We start from the raw sequence: 21,407 nt of genomic DNA, 5'->3' as shown, positions 1-21,407 counted from the left end.
GAAGGTCGTACGGTGCCCTATAGTTGTTAATTTCTGTGTCATTTGGTCTCTTGTGGAGAGTTGTCTCATTCGCAATCAAACGGTTCCATATCTTCATTCTTTTATTCATCAGCTTTATCCAAGAGCATAAATCTTAAAACCCAAATATTGAGCCCAACGGCTCTTTACTAAATAAGAAGCCGTTAAAGGCAAGTTACCAGTGTATCCTATTAGGAATGATTTTAATTTCAACACAGAAAAACACATTTTATTTAGAAACAAATAACCAATTATGTACAATACATCAAAGACGTTTGATGATAACAATTCTTTTTTTTCCTCGTAAAACACTTCTTATTTGTGAAAAACAAATGAATATGATATCATTTCATTAATTTCTACTGTTTATGAAGAGAACCAGAAATGGTATAATGAATCAGAAGCACTGTAGCAGATTTAATTGTTATATAAATGAAAAACCTGAAAAAACCGATATCAAACGGGAAATTGTTTGTGAAATACAACTGATGACAATCATGCTGTATCAGTCATCCGTGGTGATATCGATATAAGTCACGTATGTACAGGTTTTATGAGCCCCTAATCTATATGACGTCACATAATCGATATCAGTCACGTTTACTATAGCTTTTACAGATATATCGATATCATCACTGATTGCTGATTTAGCACGATTGTACTCAAATGTACGACACATTTAATTTACCTATGTATTTTTTCATTATCCGACACCATATTGATCCTCCGCCAATTTAATCAATACAGTATTGTTTTGGGAGATTATATTGATGTCTCGGATTGATACGGATGTGAAATTGAAAAAGCAATATTATATTTCCTATAAACATGTAGGTAAACATTAAAATGATTGACATGCAATAAAGAAAAATATAGTTTGAATACACGAAAGTCATATTTTACGCTAGAATCTAACGATGTCAACTGAAGATAGTATTCGACAGTGTTGCTAAACAAAAAAGTACATTCCTAACATGATTAAACAGAAAAATAGTTTATCAGTTATTTACAATTATAACAGTTATATAACATACATATGTATTTACATGTTATTCATTATATATACAGCTGCATCAATGAGGTAGTAAATCAGTTGAATAAATACACAGCTACTAAGCAACATATAACAAAATGTATTCTTAAGACGACATAACAAGCTTCATTGCACGTAAAAGGTTCTTCCGAAAACAAATATTTGTTCCAAAAGTCTATTCTTGGTTTCCTAAAGTTGTATTCAGCTGAAACCACTGGTTTCCCATTCTGGTAATGAAGCTTATTAAAAGATTTCGTCGTACTGTTATAGATATCTAGTTGGTGCTTACCATCTACACTTAAATATCTAAAACAAAACAAAACATCTAAAAGACATGTAATAGTTTTGACTGATAGTCTCCAAGAGTATCTTTAGCAGAGAAGTCAATACACCTTATCGCTATTCCCGCTTGACCCGAGAATCTGTCACGCTCGTCAAATTTTGACGTCATACAATAATCACTTTTCCATTGTGGCGTCAGATATTTTCTATTTTGACGTCAAAATTTTACGGGAACTTTTGTAATGACAAATAGCGATAAGGTGTATTCGAATTACAATTAACGTTCAGCATATTGGATGATAGTTATGTGAAGTAATTAAACAAAAACTGACAACGACTTGAACTTCCTAAACCAAAACTAGTACTACTCCAGATTAGGAATTTACGGTATACGAATATCCGTTTAAGCCATATGATACTTCAAAGGTAAAAACAAAGTTGAATAATTTTCATATACTTGATGGTTAAGTTTTACTCTACACACATTTACATAAACATTTTTGGAAAAGAAAATTCTTTATCTTATCAAAGTCTGCAAAAAGATACTGCTTTTGAATCACTGCCTTTTCATACTCTGATTATTCGATAGCCTTTCCGTATGTACTAACCTAAGCCGAGCGACCTCTCGCCAGAACGTGGGTAACAGCACAGCACAAGTGCGACGAAAAACCGCAAAGAAAGAAAACGTTAACAAACTTTGAAGGTCGATATTGTTAATTAATTTTGAAAGAATAGATTTGATATCCCAAATTATTTAACTATTCTTATTACAAAGATAAATTTACTAATCGACACACCCGCATGGAAAATAAATAAAAAGGAAGTAGACGTCGTTCTATCCTTGTTTTTAGCGTGTTTGCATGTTTCTGTGTTGATTGCTATTAAGGTCACGATAACTAACCCAAAATATGATTAGTATTCATTGAATGCAATATGTTGTTTTGATTATACGTTATGAATGCGTTATAAATGTAAAATAATTTTCTATACAGTTTAAGTACAAGAAGCTCGTTTTTATATAATTCTACACACATGAAATGGTAATACTAGTTTTAAAAATATATATTTGTACTTACCCATATTTAACGTAATTGCTAAACAATTTCATCGTTGTATTGGAAACCTGTACATCTCTTTGTGTGTAAACATGGTGTGAATGATCAACTAGTGGAGCTCCAAATACATAAAATAGATCCCATCCATGGGGAACGCCTGTTAAGTATTTTAAAATTTAGTAACGAATCGATATTTTTCTTGCGAGAAGTTCATAATAGTTGTCACTAGGAAAGAAGGATTTGCATACCTTTCCGGAGCAACTGAGCTGAACCATGTTTTTTTGGGGGTCGTGTTGCTAAACGTTTAGTGTTTAGTGGACTTGATTGTCTCTTCGTCAATTTTCGTTTAATCCAATGGTGTCGTCAGTTACTTTTTAACTGCCTTTTGTTTCAGTTTTCTTTGCACCATATGTTTAGACCATAGTGTAGCTAGTTCTTATAATTTTAAATTACCAACTTTGCACCTTCTCTCACATTTTCATATCGTCACTACGTGGAATGTAAAAGTACAAAACCAGTTTCAGTATATACCAATAGAGTTTCTGTAATAACTGACATAAGGTTTGCTTAAAACCAAAGTTTGAGTGACATTTAATGAGAATTTCAAACAAACGTATAATTATTTCAAGCAATATAAAAACCAAATAGTAAGCTCATTAGAATTTGACCTCTAATGTTCTACATGTAACAGAAAAGTCTTTATTTTATTTGTTGTTATTATTTTTTTCTGTGATTTATATTACTTCAGATATCCATTATGGGCTCTTAAATTTAGAAGAAAAGATAATTGAATGAAGTAAATAGGATATGAATTATTTGGAACACTTCCATAAAGTTTATTCTGGCATCTCATGAAAGAGGACACAGTGTTTTGGAAACGTTTTTCTGTGGAATTAAAGCTTTATGCTAGTTCATAAGGAACTCCTGAACGTAAAACTTTTACATTTCCTACATTTTTTTATTCAATGATAAATAAATACAGCTTTAACTTGTCAGCTACAGGAAAAAACTAAATTAAATATCCCAAAAAGCATTCCAGTTAATTTTTCCTAGAAGCTGACTCTTATACTTTGAATTCCTTTGGTTCATTAAAATTTATTTACAGTTTGGACGGTTCCTGTTGAAGACGGAAAAGAAACATGCAATCATGAGGACTGTTGAAACATTTAAAGGTATCTGATAAAGACTTATAAATGTTCGAATTCGTGTAGGTTTGAGTTTTTTGTAGACGAAACGCGCGTCTGGCGTATATACAAAATTTAGTCCTGGTATCTATGATGAGTTCATTTATAAAAAAATATTCCTGACTTGGTATAGGCATTTTCAGATGTAGAAAATGGTAGGTTGAACCTGGTTTATAGCGCTAAACCTCTCACTTGTATGACAGTCTGTATAAGTTGTTTGCGTTTGGTATTTTATGTGAAAAATATGCAAAGAAAGTTGTCCTTTCCTATTACCAAATAAAATACTGTAGTTGATATTTATTTCATTAAATCATTTCAACTATGCAATTCAAGCTATCATCCTCAAACTTATGTAGAAATATATATTTATATATATAAATAATTTAAATACCGTTTCCGATAAATTCATTTTCTTTAAATATTTTTAGCAATTAACGGATAAATACCCTGCCACTGAGGTCCAGTAAGATTTTGAGAAACATATTCGAAACTCAACATATATACACGTTTCATCCATTCTGATATCAAATCGGCAAGTTTCACCATAGGCGCGAAGAAAATGAGGTCAGATCCCATCTGAGCATACTGAAAAAAAAAAGATATTTTTTTTTCAAATTCATATGGGGACATATGGATAAATACTTTGGAAAGCATCATATAGCAAGTTTTTGTAATTTAAGGCAATTCATCCATTTTTATAAGGATTATACGATGGTATGGTAATTAGTACAACATAATGCATTCAATATATAAAAGGTAACGTGTAATGGTTCATGTGTTATATGTTTTCAAATCTGATCTGTCAAAAATAATAAGAAGTTGAGAGTTGAAAAAATATCAGACCTTAAGGGGTCAGCTGATGACCACATCCGGGTGCAGGATTTATTCGCTGTATTGAATACCCATTGGTGGTCTTCCGCTGATATCTGCTCTTAAGTCGGGTTGATGTCTCTTTGACAAATTCCCCATTTCCATTCTCAATATCATATTTCTTTCTTATTCCCTCGTTTAAATTAAATAAAGGCAACAGCAGTATACAGCTGTTCAAAATTCATAAATCGATTGAAAAAAAAATCCTAGTAACAAACTAAAACTGAGGGAAACGCATCAAATATAACAGGAAAACTACGACACAACAGATACACAACATTAAAATGTAACACACACAGAATCGAAATATAATATAACAATGGCCGTTTTCTTGACTTGGTACAGGTCATTTTAAGAAAACAAATGGGTTGAACCTGGTCTTGTGGCATTCCAAACCTCTCGCTTTAATTGCAATGTTAAATATAACATTGAAATGACAACAATACATGACAGGCTTACAATAAAAAAACAAATGGGAGAAAATATGGGACAGAGAAACACACGAATAATAGCTAACAAAAGGTATCAGGTTTAAAATTTAATAAAACCGAAGCAGCATTTTTTTTTAAATTATTGCAAAAATGGCTACACATTGACAATCAATGATATAATTTATCTTTTAAGTTCCTATGCAACGTTTAAGTTTCCAACTGCAATAAACATACAGCAAAAACTTTCAACTGGAGTTAATTTGCTAAAGAATAATGTATTTACAAGTAACAATATGTGGTGTGATTACCAATGTAACAAATGTCCGTCCAAAGACCATGTTAACAACTTCAGGCTATTGTAAAACATTTAACAACAAGTAAAAAATATACCGCAAAGTATGATTTAAAAGGCCTCTGGTATTAAAAAATAGGAGACAATATGATACAATTAATGCTATAGGAGTAATCAGACAAATCATGAACTCTTAAAGGAGCGTCCACAGAGTAAATGTATCCGGCCAAGCATCACCATCCTTGCGAAAGCCTGATGTAAACTTCAAAATGTAACATTATACAACATATATTATGACAGGCGGCAACCACAGACATACACTGGACTACAGGCTCCTGGTTTGATACAGACACATAAAGAATATATCGAGGGAGGAGTAAACATTTTATGATTTTGCTGAAAACTCTAGGTACCATTCTAGGTACCATTCATCTTGAATATTATGTAAAACTGTTGGACTTTATAACACCATGTTGACTTATGTGCCCCTATTTTTGAATTGTTGTACCCTTATTATATCTGATTGTTTTGTTTAGACATTGTTGTAAATAAAACGGAATTGTATGCGAGGTTTAATCCACTATTTTCTACATAAAGAAATTTCAGTACCACATAAGTCGTTTTCCATTCGTTTGATATGTTTGAGCTTTCGATTCTGATAGTTAAATTTGGAAATTGGAGACAGACATACGGATGAAAGCTTTTCCAAAAAAATAAATCGACAGCTTGTAGGATTATAAGTTTCGATAACTCAATATCCGTACATATTTTGTTTGAATAAAACTCTTGAAAATAAGATTATAACTTAATAGCAAAACATGTTTTATATAATAAATTAAACTATTGAAACATTAAATCAATGATAGACAATATTCAAAGACCTAAGTACAACGTAGAATTGGAAACCTTGATGGATAAGTTTTGCAATAAATTACATGTACCCTTAAAACAAATTCAAAGGGGTAATTCACCCATTTTCCAAGTTTGCTTGTACAATATCAATTAATATGTCAGTTTCTTACATGTGGATACTGAGATATATTATTTTTCTTCCACTCTTCGTAAACTTTTTCTATAGTATCTGTCAAAAGAAGATAATATAAATAACAATTATGCACCATTTTTAACATGCTTTCTGTAAAAAAAAATGGTGAAAAAAGAACCAGTTCATAGGACACAAATGCACCTGCTTGTAATTATGCAACAGTCAATATACTTATTCAAACTTTTGATTGTAGAAATGAAACTTTTGGTCAGAAAGCACAAAGATATAGTGTGGACAACCGAAATATGTCCAGTAAAAAGGAGACTTAACTGAAGAACAGTAAAAGTGATAGAGCGTTCAAAACAGTTAATTTACCATAAATAAAAGGCTTTAACCCAAGAACGGATAAAGTGATTTAATCCAATCAAGAAACTTCATTTGTTTTGGTGGTATTAATCATTGTGAATAAGTTTCATAACATTTGGTGGAAGGTAGGTAAATAATGCTAAAAGCAGTCAAGATTTATCGATAATTTCACCGAGACTTACATTACAACACGAATAATGCATACTTAAGGAGTCAATAATTCTAAATTTTCAATTTGATGTACCAAAAGAAAGTTATTCTATTTTAATATTTAATAGTAATATCATAAATACTTCTATTTGAAATTTGAAGACAGAAACTAAAGTAGCACATTTTAAAAAGAAAATTCCTTTCGATTTTAGAAGAGTGAAACCGTTAGTAATAAAAAAAGAAAGTCATATATGTCATTAAAATTAGAACCAGATATTTAGCTCTTAAATTATTTCCATAATTTTTTGATAAAGGACAGTCGGAAACCCGGTTGAAATAGAACAAAAGAATCGAAACTCTTTGTTAGAGAAGGCGATAAATGCTTACTGTAATGTTTACTATAGTGACAAAAATTTTAAAAGTTAATAGAAACAAACAAAATTACAATTTTCTTCTCAATTACGAAGTGTTTTATTTTAAAAACACCATTTGCATAAGTTTTCAATTTATTTAGTACATAGTTAAGCATAACAATTAGATATCAAGTCGACGACATGGGTATCTTTCAAGTTGGATGTAGAAAATGCATAACCTCCGATATTTTTTTTTAAATTCACCACAGACGGAAAACATATCAACCTATTAGTTCAGTAATTTTCGTGTCTGCCCTTCCATTATGTGACTCAAGAAAAAATTCCGAAAAATGGGTAACAATTGTATCGAAAAGAGAAAATCGAGTGCACCTTTTTATGTTAGGGCGTGTTTGATTTGAATATTTTGTCTTGATATCGTCCAAAGCAAGAATATTTCATACATCGTCTGGCTTCAGATTCTATCATTTTTATATATCAAAAGCTACAGGTTAACTTTATAACATAAAAAAATCACAGTACTAAAAGATGAAATATATGGGTCAAGTGAATATCACAAAAACAGAGTAGGTGTGTTCGAATAGCTATTTTTTTACTGAAAGTACTTGAGTGACGACAGTCTTTCAAGTTGGGTGATGAAAATGCATATCTTCGAAAAATTATAATGTTTTGTGTGTGAAAACTAGGGTTTAAAGTCTTCAACCACTAAAAAAATCTAGATTGCCCTTCCATGAAATATTTAATTAGATTTTTTTTTTAAATGTTTATGAATTTTCGAAAATTCCACCTGACATCAGACAATTGTTTTAAGTTGAATCAATGCAAACAAGATCATTAACTGATGCTCATTAGCTAGTTGATACATTTGTCTTTTAAAATGCAACTGACATATAAGGATCTTAATGGTGCAATGTGGATAAATTTATCGGTTTCCGAGAGCAAAATTGGCAGCGCGTCATGCCTACAATGGCTTCCATTTCTACGATTGTCAAAATGAACTGGCGTAATGGGGAGATAATTTTGACGAAGTAGAATCCTGACTGAGGATAGAAAACTTTAACAGACTTTTATTTTTCTTCTTCAAATCATCACTTTGCACTAGTTTGTATCCGTTTAAAATCAAAAGAGTGTAAATCGATCAATTGAATATAAAATACTCATCTTGATAACATTAGCTGAAATCATTACTTCACATTCTTTATACCTATTTTGATTTTTAAACTGTTTATCAGGATGGGTATTACATGACGAGCAAAATGTATTACATGATTCAGTAACAAATGCAGACAGTATCTTTGAATGTTTAATCTTCTACTTAGCTATGAAGGTCTGCTTTTTTTAACTGTTGTCTTTGAACCGATTATGTCGACAAAGTCATTTATGGCAATAAGTCTACCAATAATCAATAAATAAATCAGTGATAAAATGATGGAGAATTTGGCTAAGACTTCCGGGTATTGTGCGATTATATTTTTGCTTTCGACTTTTAACAAATTAAGTTAGTACAATTAAGACAGGAATGTTGGAAGGTGATTAGACCAAACATAAGTTGGATCTTAGTAGTTTTATGAAATTTCGAATATGGAGGTAGTCCAAATTTGTAAACCATTAAAGTAACACAACATAAAAATTATAGATTTAAATTTTTTTGTTATTCTTAAAGATATATAGGATATATTTTTTCTGCAAATTACCTGCTTCATCTTCAGTAAACAAACCGTCAAAGTCGAAATGTTCATCTGGAAAGGAAAAACATTACTTCGCGAAGAAACATGTATGACATATATCTAAACTAAAAACATCATGCTCTCACGTTTAGTCACTGTATGCACTGGCAGTGCATGCTGTATCATTGTAATCAAGTGGTATCTTGATAACTAATTCTCAAAGAACATAGCTGCCGCAATTTTAGACTTGAAAAGTGTAGATAGTATCAATGGAATATTTGTCTTTGATATCATCAGTTGAAATGTATTATTTATCATGTTGAGTTATATCAATATTATCAATTAAACTGAATTAACAAGTCATATCACAATATATTCTAGGTGCGAAGAATTAAAACAAGTTAAAAAAATAAGTAAATAATTCTTTGAGAGATTTAACAACCGCGTAGGATGATTGTATCTGTCAAGCTCCAAACTGTTGCTCAAATAATATCCTCTTGAATTAAAAATCAGTAGACATAGATATTTTCGTCTAAATAAACTGAAATGAAGTATGTCTGTGTAGTTTATATTTGTTGTGATGTCTTTCTTCTTTTCTGTTTAAACAACTTACCTGAAGCTCTCTGATATTTGGTATCGGAATCTGAAATAATAAATTTTTAATATTTCAAACTTCATCTCAGCTTTAGCAGTGTCTATTATATAAAAAAAATAGAATACAAAATTCACATATAACGTTAAAACAATTGAGTGAAATTAAGAGAAATTCGAACGGCCCACCCACACTTCAATTTAATTGTTATTAAGGTAGCACTATACAAAGATTTTATTACTTTCAATAACTAACTTTTATGAATGCATAAAAAATAATAAAAGAGGTATATATAGAAAAATAAAAGATTATTCTTTTAAATGAATGCAATATTTGTATTATGCAATCATTAAGTAATCAATTATTATGTAATTAGTGGCAAAATCTCGGTCAGTTCACTTGAATGAATTCAGCTGTATCATATATATCTTTATTCTCAATAGACCATATACATTGGTATAGAGATGACATGCAATTATGTACAATATTTACAACAAGCCTGACAGAACAAACAAAATAGTTGCTAAGACATTATATGAAGTCCATTTTAGCCAGGAGCACAAACACCTGTGTTAATAATCTGTATGAATTTACATAATTTAATCAATACTGATTTGTTTTTTGAAGACATAATCTGTTTGTATTTGACAATATTTGCATTTTTTAAATAATGATGTGACAGACAATGTTTCCTGTTTTCTTCAAAGTATTTAAATTCTAATATATAATGCAATTCATCACCAATATCATTTTTGTTACATAGAAGACAAATTCTATTGTTTCTAACTATATTGTTACATCTACCCTGTTCAATAGGGAGCTTGTGATTTGTGGTCCTAAATCTACACAGATCAATAGATCATCTCTTTAACTATACAGAAAATTTTAACGAAATCTTAATCAACACATCATGGGCTTCAAAAGAGTGTCTCAAATTGTCCCTATGGTATTCCATTCTCTCATAAATCTCTAATTAGGTTAACATCCTAACCACATAAAAGAAGACAATGTTTAATTAGGTATAAAATTTGATCTATACATTCTATCTGAAATCTGAGACACCCTTTTGTAGATACTGGCCATAAGAACAACATGTAATATAATAAACCCTCTAGGGATACCTATGCCGAAGCTTATTTCATTTGAAAGTGAAAATTTGATGAAAAATATTTAGACACAGTTAACATTATTATTGGTTACATAATTGTTGCATATTACTAACATTGTATTAATTTGAAAGAGTAATCTGTTAGCTATCCAAAACTACCACTTTTATAAATTTTCCAGCATTATTAAGAAAGGTACAGCATTTTAAAACTTTGGAGTTGGAGTTATAAAATCTTTGTATTGTGCTACCTTAAATTGGTCAAATTTCAACACCAGTTTTGTCTGGAACAATATACAAGACTTATTTTGGCACACGACATTTATGTGATGTGGTGGAACAACTTGTTAATTGATCAACCTCACCACCTTAACTTACATTTTATCAGTTTAAAACAAATAAAATTAAGACTGGAAATGTGGAATGTGTCAAAGAGACAATAAACCCGACCAAAGAGCAGACAACCAAAAAGAATACTTTTGAACTATTGTATCTGGATTTGTTCATATGCTATTTCAATCAACTGTATTGATCTTTCTAAGCTGTTAAGGAGGTTCGCGGGTATAAGATTTTTAGAAAAAAATTAAACATTAATTTTTCATTACAGATTTTATTTATTACCTTAAGTAGTTGTTAATTTATCATGTGGTACAAAAATCATTCCAAAAAATCAATTCGTGTTGTCCCCAGTGGACTTTTAAAATGTAGATATCACTTAAAAAGCTCCAAATTATCTCCCTTTGGTGCAAAAAAATGCCATTTTTTGGCAATAAAATTAAAATATCTTTTTTAACTCATCGGTGACCTATATTTTCTATTGTTGTTTTCGAATAAGCTGTACATAAACTAAATAATTGTAAAATTTTAGCGATTTCTGTAATTTAGTTCTTTTTTTATTTCGATATTACCGCTATTTCTCCTATTAGTTCAACAGAAAAAAAAAGACATTAACAAAAATGTATGCTTCTTTCGAAAGCAGATTGTGAGCGTAAATGAACGGTGACCCCATTTTTTTATTTCACTTTTCTATTAAGTATAAGATAAAGTTCATTTATAGAAAAATATAGAGAAATCCTATATTAAATAAAAAAAATCATTTAGACCCGCGAGCCCCCTTAAGGCTCTGTTTCATTCATTCACACCTTTCATGGACATTATGCTTTGTTATCTCCGATCTTGAGCTAATTGAATGGTGATCTATGGTTACACAATTACAACATTAACCTAATCGCGGGTACAAGAAAATTAACATAACAAATGTACAAAGAGTTATAACACTTTCAATGTTTTCTATACATGGAAACTTACACTTCGGAAAGAATTCATCTTTGGCCATAGCCATGAGAACTGATTCAGCATGAACTTGATTACACTGGAACATTTTATCAGGTATATCTGTTAAGTAATGGCCATCAAGCACCGGTCGAAATGGCACTAAATTAAATGGTGTTTTCTGAAAATAATCTTATTTGTAAACATAATACTGTATTTTTTTGGACAACATTGATACCGTCATTTATTATCTAAATCAATTGTAGGTAAATTTATGAAATACAATTAGAACGTTCTTGATTATATTAAAGCAAACATATGTAGTGTTCTAGTACTCTTTTATTTTTTATGCCCCACCTACGATAGTAGAGGGGCATTATGTTTTCTGGTCTGTGCCTCCGTTCGTCCGTCCGGTTAAAGTTTTTGGTCGAGGTAGTTTTTGATGAAGCTGAAGTCCAATCTACTTGAAACTTAATACATATGTTCCCCATGATATGATCTTTCTAATTTTAATGCCAAATTATAGTTTTGACCCAAAATTCATGGTCCACTGAGCATAGAAAATGATAGTGCAAAGTTCAGGTTAAAGTTTTTGGTCAAGATAGTTTTTGATGAAGTTAAAGTTACATCAACTTGAAACTTAGTACACATGTTCCCTATGATATGATCTTTCTAATTTTAATTCCAAATTAAAGTTTTGACCCCAATTTCACGGTCCACTGAACATAGAAAATGATAGTGGGAGTGGGGCATCCGTGTACTATGGACACATTCTTGTTTCTTTGTAAATTGTTACCTTTTCTGTTAAGTTTTTGTAATACCCCTTTGACGTGGCTCGGTACTTAATCATCTCATCATTGTATTATGTGCTTAGGTACATTTTTGTATTCTTGTTCTCCATTTTTATTTACGTGTCCTGTCTATTTGCCTTTTCCTTTTTCTTTGTTGACATATTGGTTTGTTTTATATGGTTAAGATTATAACACAAGGTTGACTGCTGTACCTCTATTTTTGACATTTTTACCAATTATGTATGCTTGTTTTGTTCACACATTGTTGTCTATATAATGGAATATGATGCGACTGTCATACAAGCGGGAGGTTTAGTTAGGTGTAAAACATTTATCCGGAATATGACTGTTATTATCAATTATTTTGATGTGTTTGAGCTGTTGATGTTGACATTTACTTATGGATCCTCCGTTTAGAATTTATCTCCGAGTTTGTTTTTGTTATTTTACTTTTGAGCATTTGTTCCATAGTTAAAGTCATCCTTTCTAATGTATAAAGGACACTTTCAACATCTGCTGTAAAAATAAAATCTGCTGACCGTTATAGAAAATCTGTCTCACACTGAGATACAACATGAAAAATGTGGCTATTTTTGTATAGACATTGTTATTGTAAAAAAATCACAAAACATCCACACTTCATCTAACTTGTATGTATTAAGCCATATTTGCTAATAGTAGGTTAAAAAAAGTAAAACAACGTGATAACCTCTCCCGTTGAAGTCAGGAAATGAGTATTAACTGGTTCCGACATGGGGTCGTCAGATTTTAAACTTTCCACCAGATGACTGGATCCTTGTTGGCAATCTTCTGCAACTGTTTTGTTTTTCATCGTCGGTATACAATCAGAAACACCCCAAAAGGCTAAGGGAGAACCGCTGTGAACTATTGCATATCTGAACAACCCTAGAAGTAAAATGATTAACATTTTATGCAATTTCAAACGGTTTTATAAGTGTCTTTTGACGGGGAAATGTTAAGGTTTGGTATGTTAGCTGGTAAATATATCGAGTTACAATTACTATTACAAAGTACTTTGAAAGCGCTAGCCTTCTATAGATATATTTTGACATTGATTTGATATACCCTTAGGTATAACATAGAAACTAAGAAATGTTTGTTAAAGTATCTACTAATTTTCACAAAACATTGACTTGTTAACAATTTTTTCCCCTTATCTGCAATAAGTATAAATGTGTATGAAATTACGCAGAATGCGTACTGTAGCTGTAGTATATTATATCGATGTATGGTCATTTAGATTTCTACTGTCCTCTGTATGAATCTAAGTCACTGGGTTGTGCTGAATGTATAAATACACATTCACATCCAGTTGATATCATTCACTCTTCCTACATTATATTGCCCTTGCGAAAACTCACGAGATAGCATTTTGAAAGACAAAGTATCTCCCAAAATGTTTTCATTCCAACTCGTCCAACACTATTTTCGGGTAAAACCCGCACTAAGTTACAAAATGTTTTGACTGAAAAAACAGTTTCATTCTTAAGATCTATTTTGAATTGGAAAAATGAAGAACAATAGAAAACAATACAATACAATATGAGAACTGTATTGACCAATCAAAATGCCTTCATGAGAGGAGAAACATGACGTTGTTTGCATCTTTGAGCGTTCTATTGCAACCATGGAGGGGATATGCCAGCCCTTCTAGAGGATTATGAATCAACTGGGGTATTCCAGGAAAATATATATCTAAAATGTTTGTTACAGAAACTAAACTAATTTTACACAATTACCTTTTGTTAAATCGGATACAAGATGGAGACCAACATTTCCAGCGCCTGCGCTGTGTCCGTGTATTGTTACTTTTGTTGGATCTCCGTTGAAGAAATGAATGTTTTTCTGTACCCATTCCATCGCCTTTACTTGGTCAAGTAATCCAAGGTTACCTTCAATGCCCTTACTTCTGTCGGCATAGAAACCTGGAATGAACATACTTTTTTTTCAATATCACATAATAATAACAATAAGGTCAATGGTGGCGTTTTCATAAGGTCTGATCGTATATAATTAATAAATACAAAACCTGAAAATAACTGGTGAGGGGAATATCCGTGAGTGTCGGTGACACTATCTGTTGAAAAATAAAACAGGTACATTCTACGAATAAATCCTCAGAACTTGAAAACAGATAAGATCACACCTAATCATTAAGAATTTACTAGTATATAGATTACTAGTAATATTTACGGAGGCCGGTTAAATTCAAAGTGTATGTTGTTAGTTATCTTGTATCACGACTTAGTTACTCGTTCTAACGACAAAGAAAAATCGTCTTACATAATTGAGTAGATTTTGAGTATCAAACCAGAGGCAACTAAAGGGGTTGGGCCAGGGTGTCCATGTCCCCTTTTGTGGGAAAACAATTCGTTGATTATATAGGGAATCACTGAGTCATGATTGAAAAGGACCCCTCTCTTAGGTAGTACATGCTCCCCCTTATGTAAATGTCTGGATTCACCACTGAAAACAACAAGCAATCGCCTTGTTAACGTATTTGCTGGTAAGTTTAATTATGCAGGCCAGAAACCTATCTCCCACATGAAAATAAATTAACGCAGTATTACAATCGCAAATAAAACTTGGTCTTTCTTTTCTCGTAATAGAATTCCAGTTTATTGGCATTTATAACGTAGTTTTACCTAATTTGTTGTGAACAGGGATATGTGTATTTGGAACAGTGTTTACTCCAAAACTTTATATCTATAGCAAGGTAAATAGATATATTCATGAAAAAACCAGATTAGATACAAATGTAATTATAAAATTTAACGAATTGCGTAAGAACGTAAAAACAGTTTGAAAGATAAGTTATCTAAGCTGTTAAAATGTCATTTTAATCTTTCCATTTTAAAAACAAAAAAGTAAAAGGATTGAATTACTAGCAATCTTTTACCTTTTTCTGTAAATCCCAAGGAAGGATGATTTTTATCCGAGCTTATTTGTTTTTCGTCTTCAAAGATAGGAAACATTTATGTTTTTCCCAAACGTTTCGATACGTCTACCTAACCTGTTTACAAAACTTTGAATTTTTCGAAAAACTAAGGATTTTCTTATCCCAGGAATAGATTACCTTAGCCGTATTTTGCACGATTTTTTGGAATTTAAGATCCTCAATGCTTTTCAACTTTGTACAAAATTATAATTATTTTGATATGAGCGTCACTGATGAGTCTTATGTAGACGAAACGCGCGTCTGGCGTACTAAATTATAATCCTTGCACCTTTGATAACCTTAAATAAGAACTATAATAATATTTTCATTATGCTGAGGTTTAAAGGCATTTAATGATACACGATAAGATCCATTTTTGGAAGGCTTGTCAGATGTATGAATATATTGAAAGGGCCAAAAGATAAATCAACATATGCACAGCTAAAAGACGAATCGATGCACAAAAAAAAAAAAATAACCAAAAGTATATATATCCAACACGTGTGATGATTCTTAAACAAATATGCATTAATACATACTCAGCTTTATAAGCTAAGATGTATCAATACATACGCGGGTACAAGGTCATAAAGGTTCTTACTTATGGTCGACTATAAAAGTAAACACATAAATACATTGACAGCTTAACAAAAGAAATGGTCTCTTTTTTTAGAGAAGGTAAAGATTGACAAGATGGTATATTTGATTTAGTTACATCAGTTTCCATATAGTAAGGAGCTTCAAGATATTTGTAAAATTTGAAATTAAAGACAAATGTTCACTAAATCCCCGGTCACAACAGATCGTACGATTTTGTGTCTTTGAAGATCTATTAAACAGTTGTCGTGGCACTGTCGTGCAAAATGTCAAAAACATATTTCGAGTGGTCACATCAGCTTCGACATGTCCACGATGATTCCACGATGGGTACACGACAGAAAAAAGTAATTGTAATTGTACTGTCGTGGGCTTGTCTCAAGTCGGTCATGCGAAAGTCGTACGGCAATCGTGAGTTGTTTTTGGCCATTTTCCAGGTTTTTATGTCATGGGATGCGCGTGTTACTGTCGTGTCGCTGTAGTGTCACTGTCGTACGACTGTCGCACAACAGTCGTGGGTCACTCGCGCGTTTGACTCCAAACTTCTAGTATATAAAGAAGGCCCGATGTATTGTCGTGGAAGATCTATAAAATAGTTGTCGTGGCGCTGTCGTGCAAAATGTAAAAAAAAAATATTTCGAGTGGTCACATCAACTACTACATGTCCACGATGCTTCCACGATGGGTACAAGACAGAAGAAAAGAATTGTTATTGTACTGTCATGGGTTTGTTGCAAGTCGGTCATGTGACAGTCGTGTGAATATCCTGCGACAGTCATGCGATAATCGTGCGACAATCGTGAGTTGTTTGGGGCTATTTTTCAGGTTTTCATGTCAATGGATGTTCGTGTTACTGTCGTGTCACTGTCGTGTCACTGTCGTGTCACTGTCGTGCTACTGTGGTGCGACTATCAACAAAAGCTCTTGAAACATGCCAATCTCCATCCGCATGAATCCAACGAAATCACCGGCAGATTCCCGCTCCAACTAATACATCAATGTACTATACTACCCAAACATCAGGCGCCGTTCGATCCATGGCCTAACCCACCAACGTCGGATGTTTCGCTGCTTCTTATGCTGTTTACTGGCTCGTATCAACGTTAACAGGGCCATATTTTGCCCTTGTTGGAGTCCGCCAATGCGCCTATTCAGGGCCAAGCATAATCGTTCTGATGAAATAGCCATCCTTTTCAAACGGTAGACGGTATGTTTTCCAAACATGCATTCCCACCGAATTGTATTCTTCTAAATACAACGAAAATATGTTGCACGACGAACGTACCACTGTCGTACGACAGACAATCAATGTTACGCGATCATCATACGAAATTTGGTATTCGTGAGACAATCGTGCGACTGTATCATGAGTGTCTTGTGACAGTCGTGAGATTGTCGTACGACAGTCGTGCGACGATTGTTTGATTAAATGCATATATTGATACCCACGACAAAATGTTTATCGCACGACAGTCGCATGACGATTGTTAGACACTTTCACGACAGCCACAAAACAGTGAAACGATAAAAAATCGTAGAGCAAAAAAGGTGCATGTCCAATTTTCGTCCCACGACACATGACAGCGCCACGATGCTCAAAACATCGTGCGACTGTCGTGCGACTGTCGTGCGATTGTCTTACTACAACCACAGATGACCCGCGATTTGACAAAATTTTATGTCGTGGCGCTGTATAGATGTGTCGTAGGTTCGTTGTGACCAGGGCTTTAACAATCGATTACAGGTGTTAATACACGAGGCAGTTTAAATGTCACTCCAGAAAGATCAATCTTTTAACGCATCAATTTGTATCTTACTCCTTGACAAATTTTTTTGGGTAAAAATCATAAAAATAGGCTTTAATCCCATCGAAAAAGAGGGTTGAGTACACATTGTTCATGTTAAGATGTGTTTGAGTTGACCTTTTTGTGTTATTAATTTATAAAGCAATAGTATCTGACACACCATCTCATTTCCAATTATTTTATCTTTATCAATTAAAGCTACACTTTGATATGATAAAATTTAATAATTCACAGTACCAAAATACAAAATATATGGGCTAAGAGAAATACCCTTTTAATGAGTCATAACAACAAATTAGGTGTGTCTTATAGTTATATTTTTAATACATAAAAACAAGAAGCACTTGACGACAGACTTTACAAGTGGATCTTAACAATGCATATCTTTAAAATTAAGTGCACTGTCTAGGGTTATTCTTCTTCGATCTGTGAAAAGTAAGTATTTAATTAGATTGTTTTTAACTTTATTTTTTTTACTTTTTTACTTTGGGAAATTCACCCTCACAATAAGTTTTTTTTTTAAAGTTGTCACATGATGCTTGATACCTAGTAGTTACATTTGTCTTTAAAAATACAACTTTCACGCAAAAAGGCTGTAAGGTATATTATGTGCTATGTAGGAATAAATTGACAGCGTGTCATCCCTACAATGGCTTCCATTTTTGTAATTGAAAAAAAAAAAACAGTTAAACTGTAAATTCAGAAATTATTGCGTGCATTTTCTACAATGTATTACCAATTTGTCATTTTAGACTTACATGTAAATGCGATTTTAATTTTTAAGATTATGAGAAAAATCTTAATTAATTCATATATAATATTTCAAAATGCTAGTTTGAATTATTGCGTTTACACTCTGTCGCATTTATCGCAATAATAAAAACTTCGCATTAATTTTGTAATAGTTGGGATAATGGGAAGATAATTTTAACGAGGTAGTAACCTTACTGTAAGGTATATCAAATTTTAGTAGCTTCATAATCTCTGAAGAAAGGCGGATGTTTCGTGTATATACGAGCCATTGGTAGTGATGGAATAAAGGCAGTTTGATAGAATCATGATATACAACGTTGAAGAGCACTAAATACCGAAAACTCAGAAAAAAATGTACCAAATCTGGCAATGGCTATATGTTCATTGTTTTGAGAAACATAGAGTTTTTAATAATTTACATTTAATACACAACAATACTATGCCATATTTGGCTTTTCCATTGCCTATGTGTTTAAAATATGCAAAAATCACAATAAAGTTTACCACTTCATGTTGCTCAGTTATTACTTCTTTATTTAGTGGTTTGTTGACTTTTGTGTCTTGTTTTTTTCGTTTTTAGCCTAGCGTAGCAAGTTTCTCTTCGACTGATACATTTTTGAATTACTCTTGTTTGTATCTTTCTCCTTATTTTAAAGATTGAAACATTTCCTTGTATCTATATATACTTACCTAGTACACCTAGCCTGTAGTTGAAGTTGACCACCACTATCTTGCCATATGCCGATAATATATCTCCATCAAACATTGCACCCATCCCCACTCTGTTTGAACCGCCATGTATGTAAAGCAAGACAGGCAAAGACTTTTCCTTCACCTGCAAACGTTTTAAAAAAAATCTTTATATAGATTCTAAATATGTTTATGTACTCGGGTTTTCTGCCCTCTCTTAAAAAATAACCTTGATTTTTTTTCCTTCTCTCAGGTCCTTTTGATTGTTGCTCCCTTTTTATATCAAACTTTTACTCGTGAGTATGTTTTAGATTTGCTTTTAAGTCGAAACAACTTTTGTGGATACATATTACAAACCGGTCAAGTTCTTTAAATGGTTTAGGTCCTTTATTTCCATATTAGTTTATATATTATAAAACATTGTATTTGGTAATCTTTTTTCATAGTCTTTTAAGATAGACTAGGATACTTGTACAAGAAGTGCGTTATAATGTGAGACTACTTTCTATGAGGTAAGCTTTGAATAATAAAAGTAGCTGAAAAAGGTACTTGAAACTTGAATTAAAAACCACACCAGTCTTTGAAATCTATACCCAAACACGTTTTACGCCTTATACTTATAAGTGTCAGCTGATTCACAACAGTTGTACAGTCAAATCAATTATGAAGTTGAGGAGAATAAAACAAATGCGATTATATTCATCTTTAGTAATTTAAAAGATACAAATTGAGGTAGAAAACATAAACTGAGATAATCGAGTTAACTACAAAAGGAGCGACGCCGTATGCATCGACACAGTGAATAGTTATCAAAGATACCAGGATTATAATTTACACTGGTGGTAAGTTGATGGTCGTAACCATCCGAAAATGGGAGACAACTCTAGGGATCAGTTTTTCATTTCCGATTTTCGTGCAGTAAGAGGTTCATTTGAGCTAAACCGCTTGTCTCATATGGGCTACACTTATCGTGAGTGCGTTGATATTGAAACCAAATTTGATACATAAAATCATTCCAATTTTCGTAAAATAGTCATTCAAAAATTCAGGCATGATGATCGTAACTTTAAATGTGTGATGGTCATAACTTCAATTATAGTATTTTTGATGATGGTCGTAACCGACATAAGATGGGCGTAACTTTTAAAGATGACCGTAACTTTTTTGATTTATCTTTTAAAACAAAAAAGTTATGTACATCTTGCGTAAGGAAAAATGCCTCCACAAATCCGAAAGTTAAGCAAATATCAGAAATCTCGACCTCAATTTACTCAACAACAAAAAAATCACACGAAGGTACATGTATATTTTTATTACATACTTAATTTTATCAATTATAAAATAGCCTATATGCAAATTTTTCATCAAAATTTCAACATGGAATCAAAACTGTATCGTATGTCCTTAAAGATGACTGATACTCGAGTATTTAGGCGAATCTTTTTCGAAGTATTTTAAAGAACTGTGCACATAACCATGTTAATAAACCCACTGAACCACACAGAGTTGAAGCAAACAGTTCCGTCTTTCAATATTATCCGGGCTACATGCTACTCATACATGTATTTGAGTCCATTCTTAAGTCAGTATGTATAATGGATAGCAGCGTCGATAAGGTATCGACAACCTTCTACGTTCGAATCTAACGCAAGGTTATTTGCGACCCCGTGGATTCAGAATAACAACCCATGTCAAGAAATTCTCGCTCAAAACTACTGTGGACTTTCTACGGCATCTATCAGCAGATACCGATTTGAATTCATTCAATAGATTAATTTATGACCTGCATGTATGTGTCGCTTAGAAGACGGTTATGATATAAATATAATTTTTATTGCAAAATTACACCCATAAGGGTCGAGCAACACAATGAAATATAATTTAATGCAACACAATATATATAATAATAGAACATATTTTAAGTGTTCAATTATAAATTTATGTAAAAAACACCATCCTTACCACTCAGTTCTATAGTAATGTAGACTTCAATGTGAGGATGGGGGGTTTAGTATGATTGTTTATTAATTAAATGCATCAATATGTTGAAATAATGGTACATATATAGTCTTTTAGATAAGCAAAATCATTTTGATCTAGTACCTTTGTTAGTGACTGTTTTTTTCAATCCTAATATGG

The 21,407-nt window shown here is 32.2% G+C and overlaps 1 protein-coding gene across 1 annotated transcript in view; it reads right to left on the bottom strand.

Moving 5' to 3' along the window:
• Window positions 1-778: 778 nt before the first annotated feature.
• LOC143054618 (cholinesterase-like) overlaps window positions 779-21,407 on the bottom strand; it is a 45,047-nt gene continuing 24,418 nt past the window's right edge. The window contains exons 3-12 of the mRNA XM_076227635.1: window positions 19,269-19,413; window positions 14,225-14,410; window positions 13,174-13,370; window positions 11,710-11,854; window positions 9,318-9,347; window positions 8,732-8,776; window positions 6,188-6,246; window positions 4,019-4,157; window positions 2,410-2,545; window positions 779-1,357 (exon numbers count right to left, since the gene is read on the bottom strand). Of these exons, the coding sequence (XP_076083750.1) occupies window positions 1,108-1,357; window positions 2,410-2,545; window positions 4,019-4,157; window positions 6,188-6,246; window positions 8,732-8,776; window positions 9,318-9,347; window positions 11,710-11,854; window positions 13,174-13,370; window positions 14,225-14,410; window positions 19,269-19,413 (1,332 nt within the window). The 3' untranslated portion in view covers window positions 779-1,107. The remainder of the gene's footprint in view (window positions 1,358-2,409; window positions 2,546-4,018; window positions 4,158-6,187; window positions 6,247-8,731; window positions 8,777-9,317; window positions 9,348-11,709; window positions 11,855-13,173; window positions 13,371-14,224; window positions 14,411-19,268; window positions 19,414-21,407) is intronic.

Source organism: Mytilus galloprovincialis, chromosome 1 (assembly GCF_965363235.1).
Source record: "Mytilus galloprovincialis chromosome 1, xbMytGall1.hap1.1, whole genome shotgun sequence".
Taxonomy (NCBI): domain Eukaryota; kingdom Metazoa; phylum Mollusca; class Bivalvia; order Mytilida; family Mytilidae; genus Mytilus; species Mytilus galloprovincialis.
The sequence above is the reverse complement of the archived record's forward strand: the minus strand, read 5'-3'. Positions and strand labels throughout refer to the sequence as shown.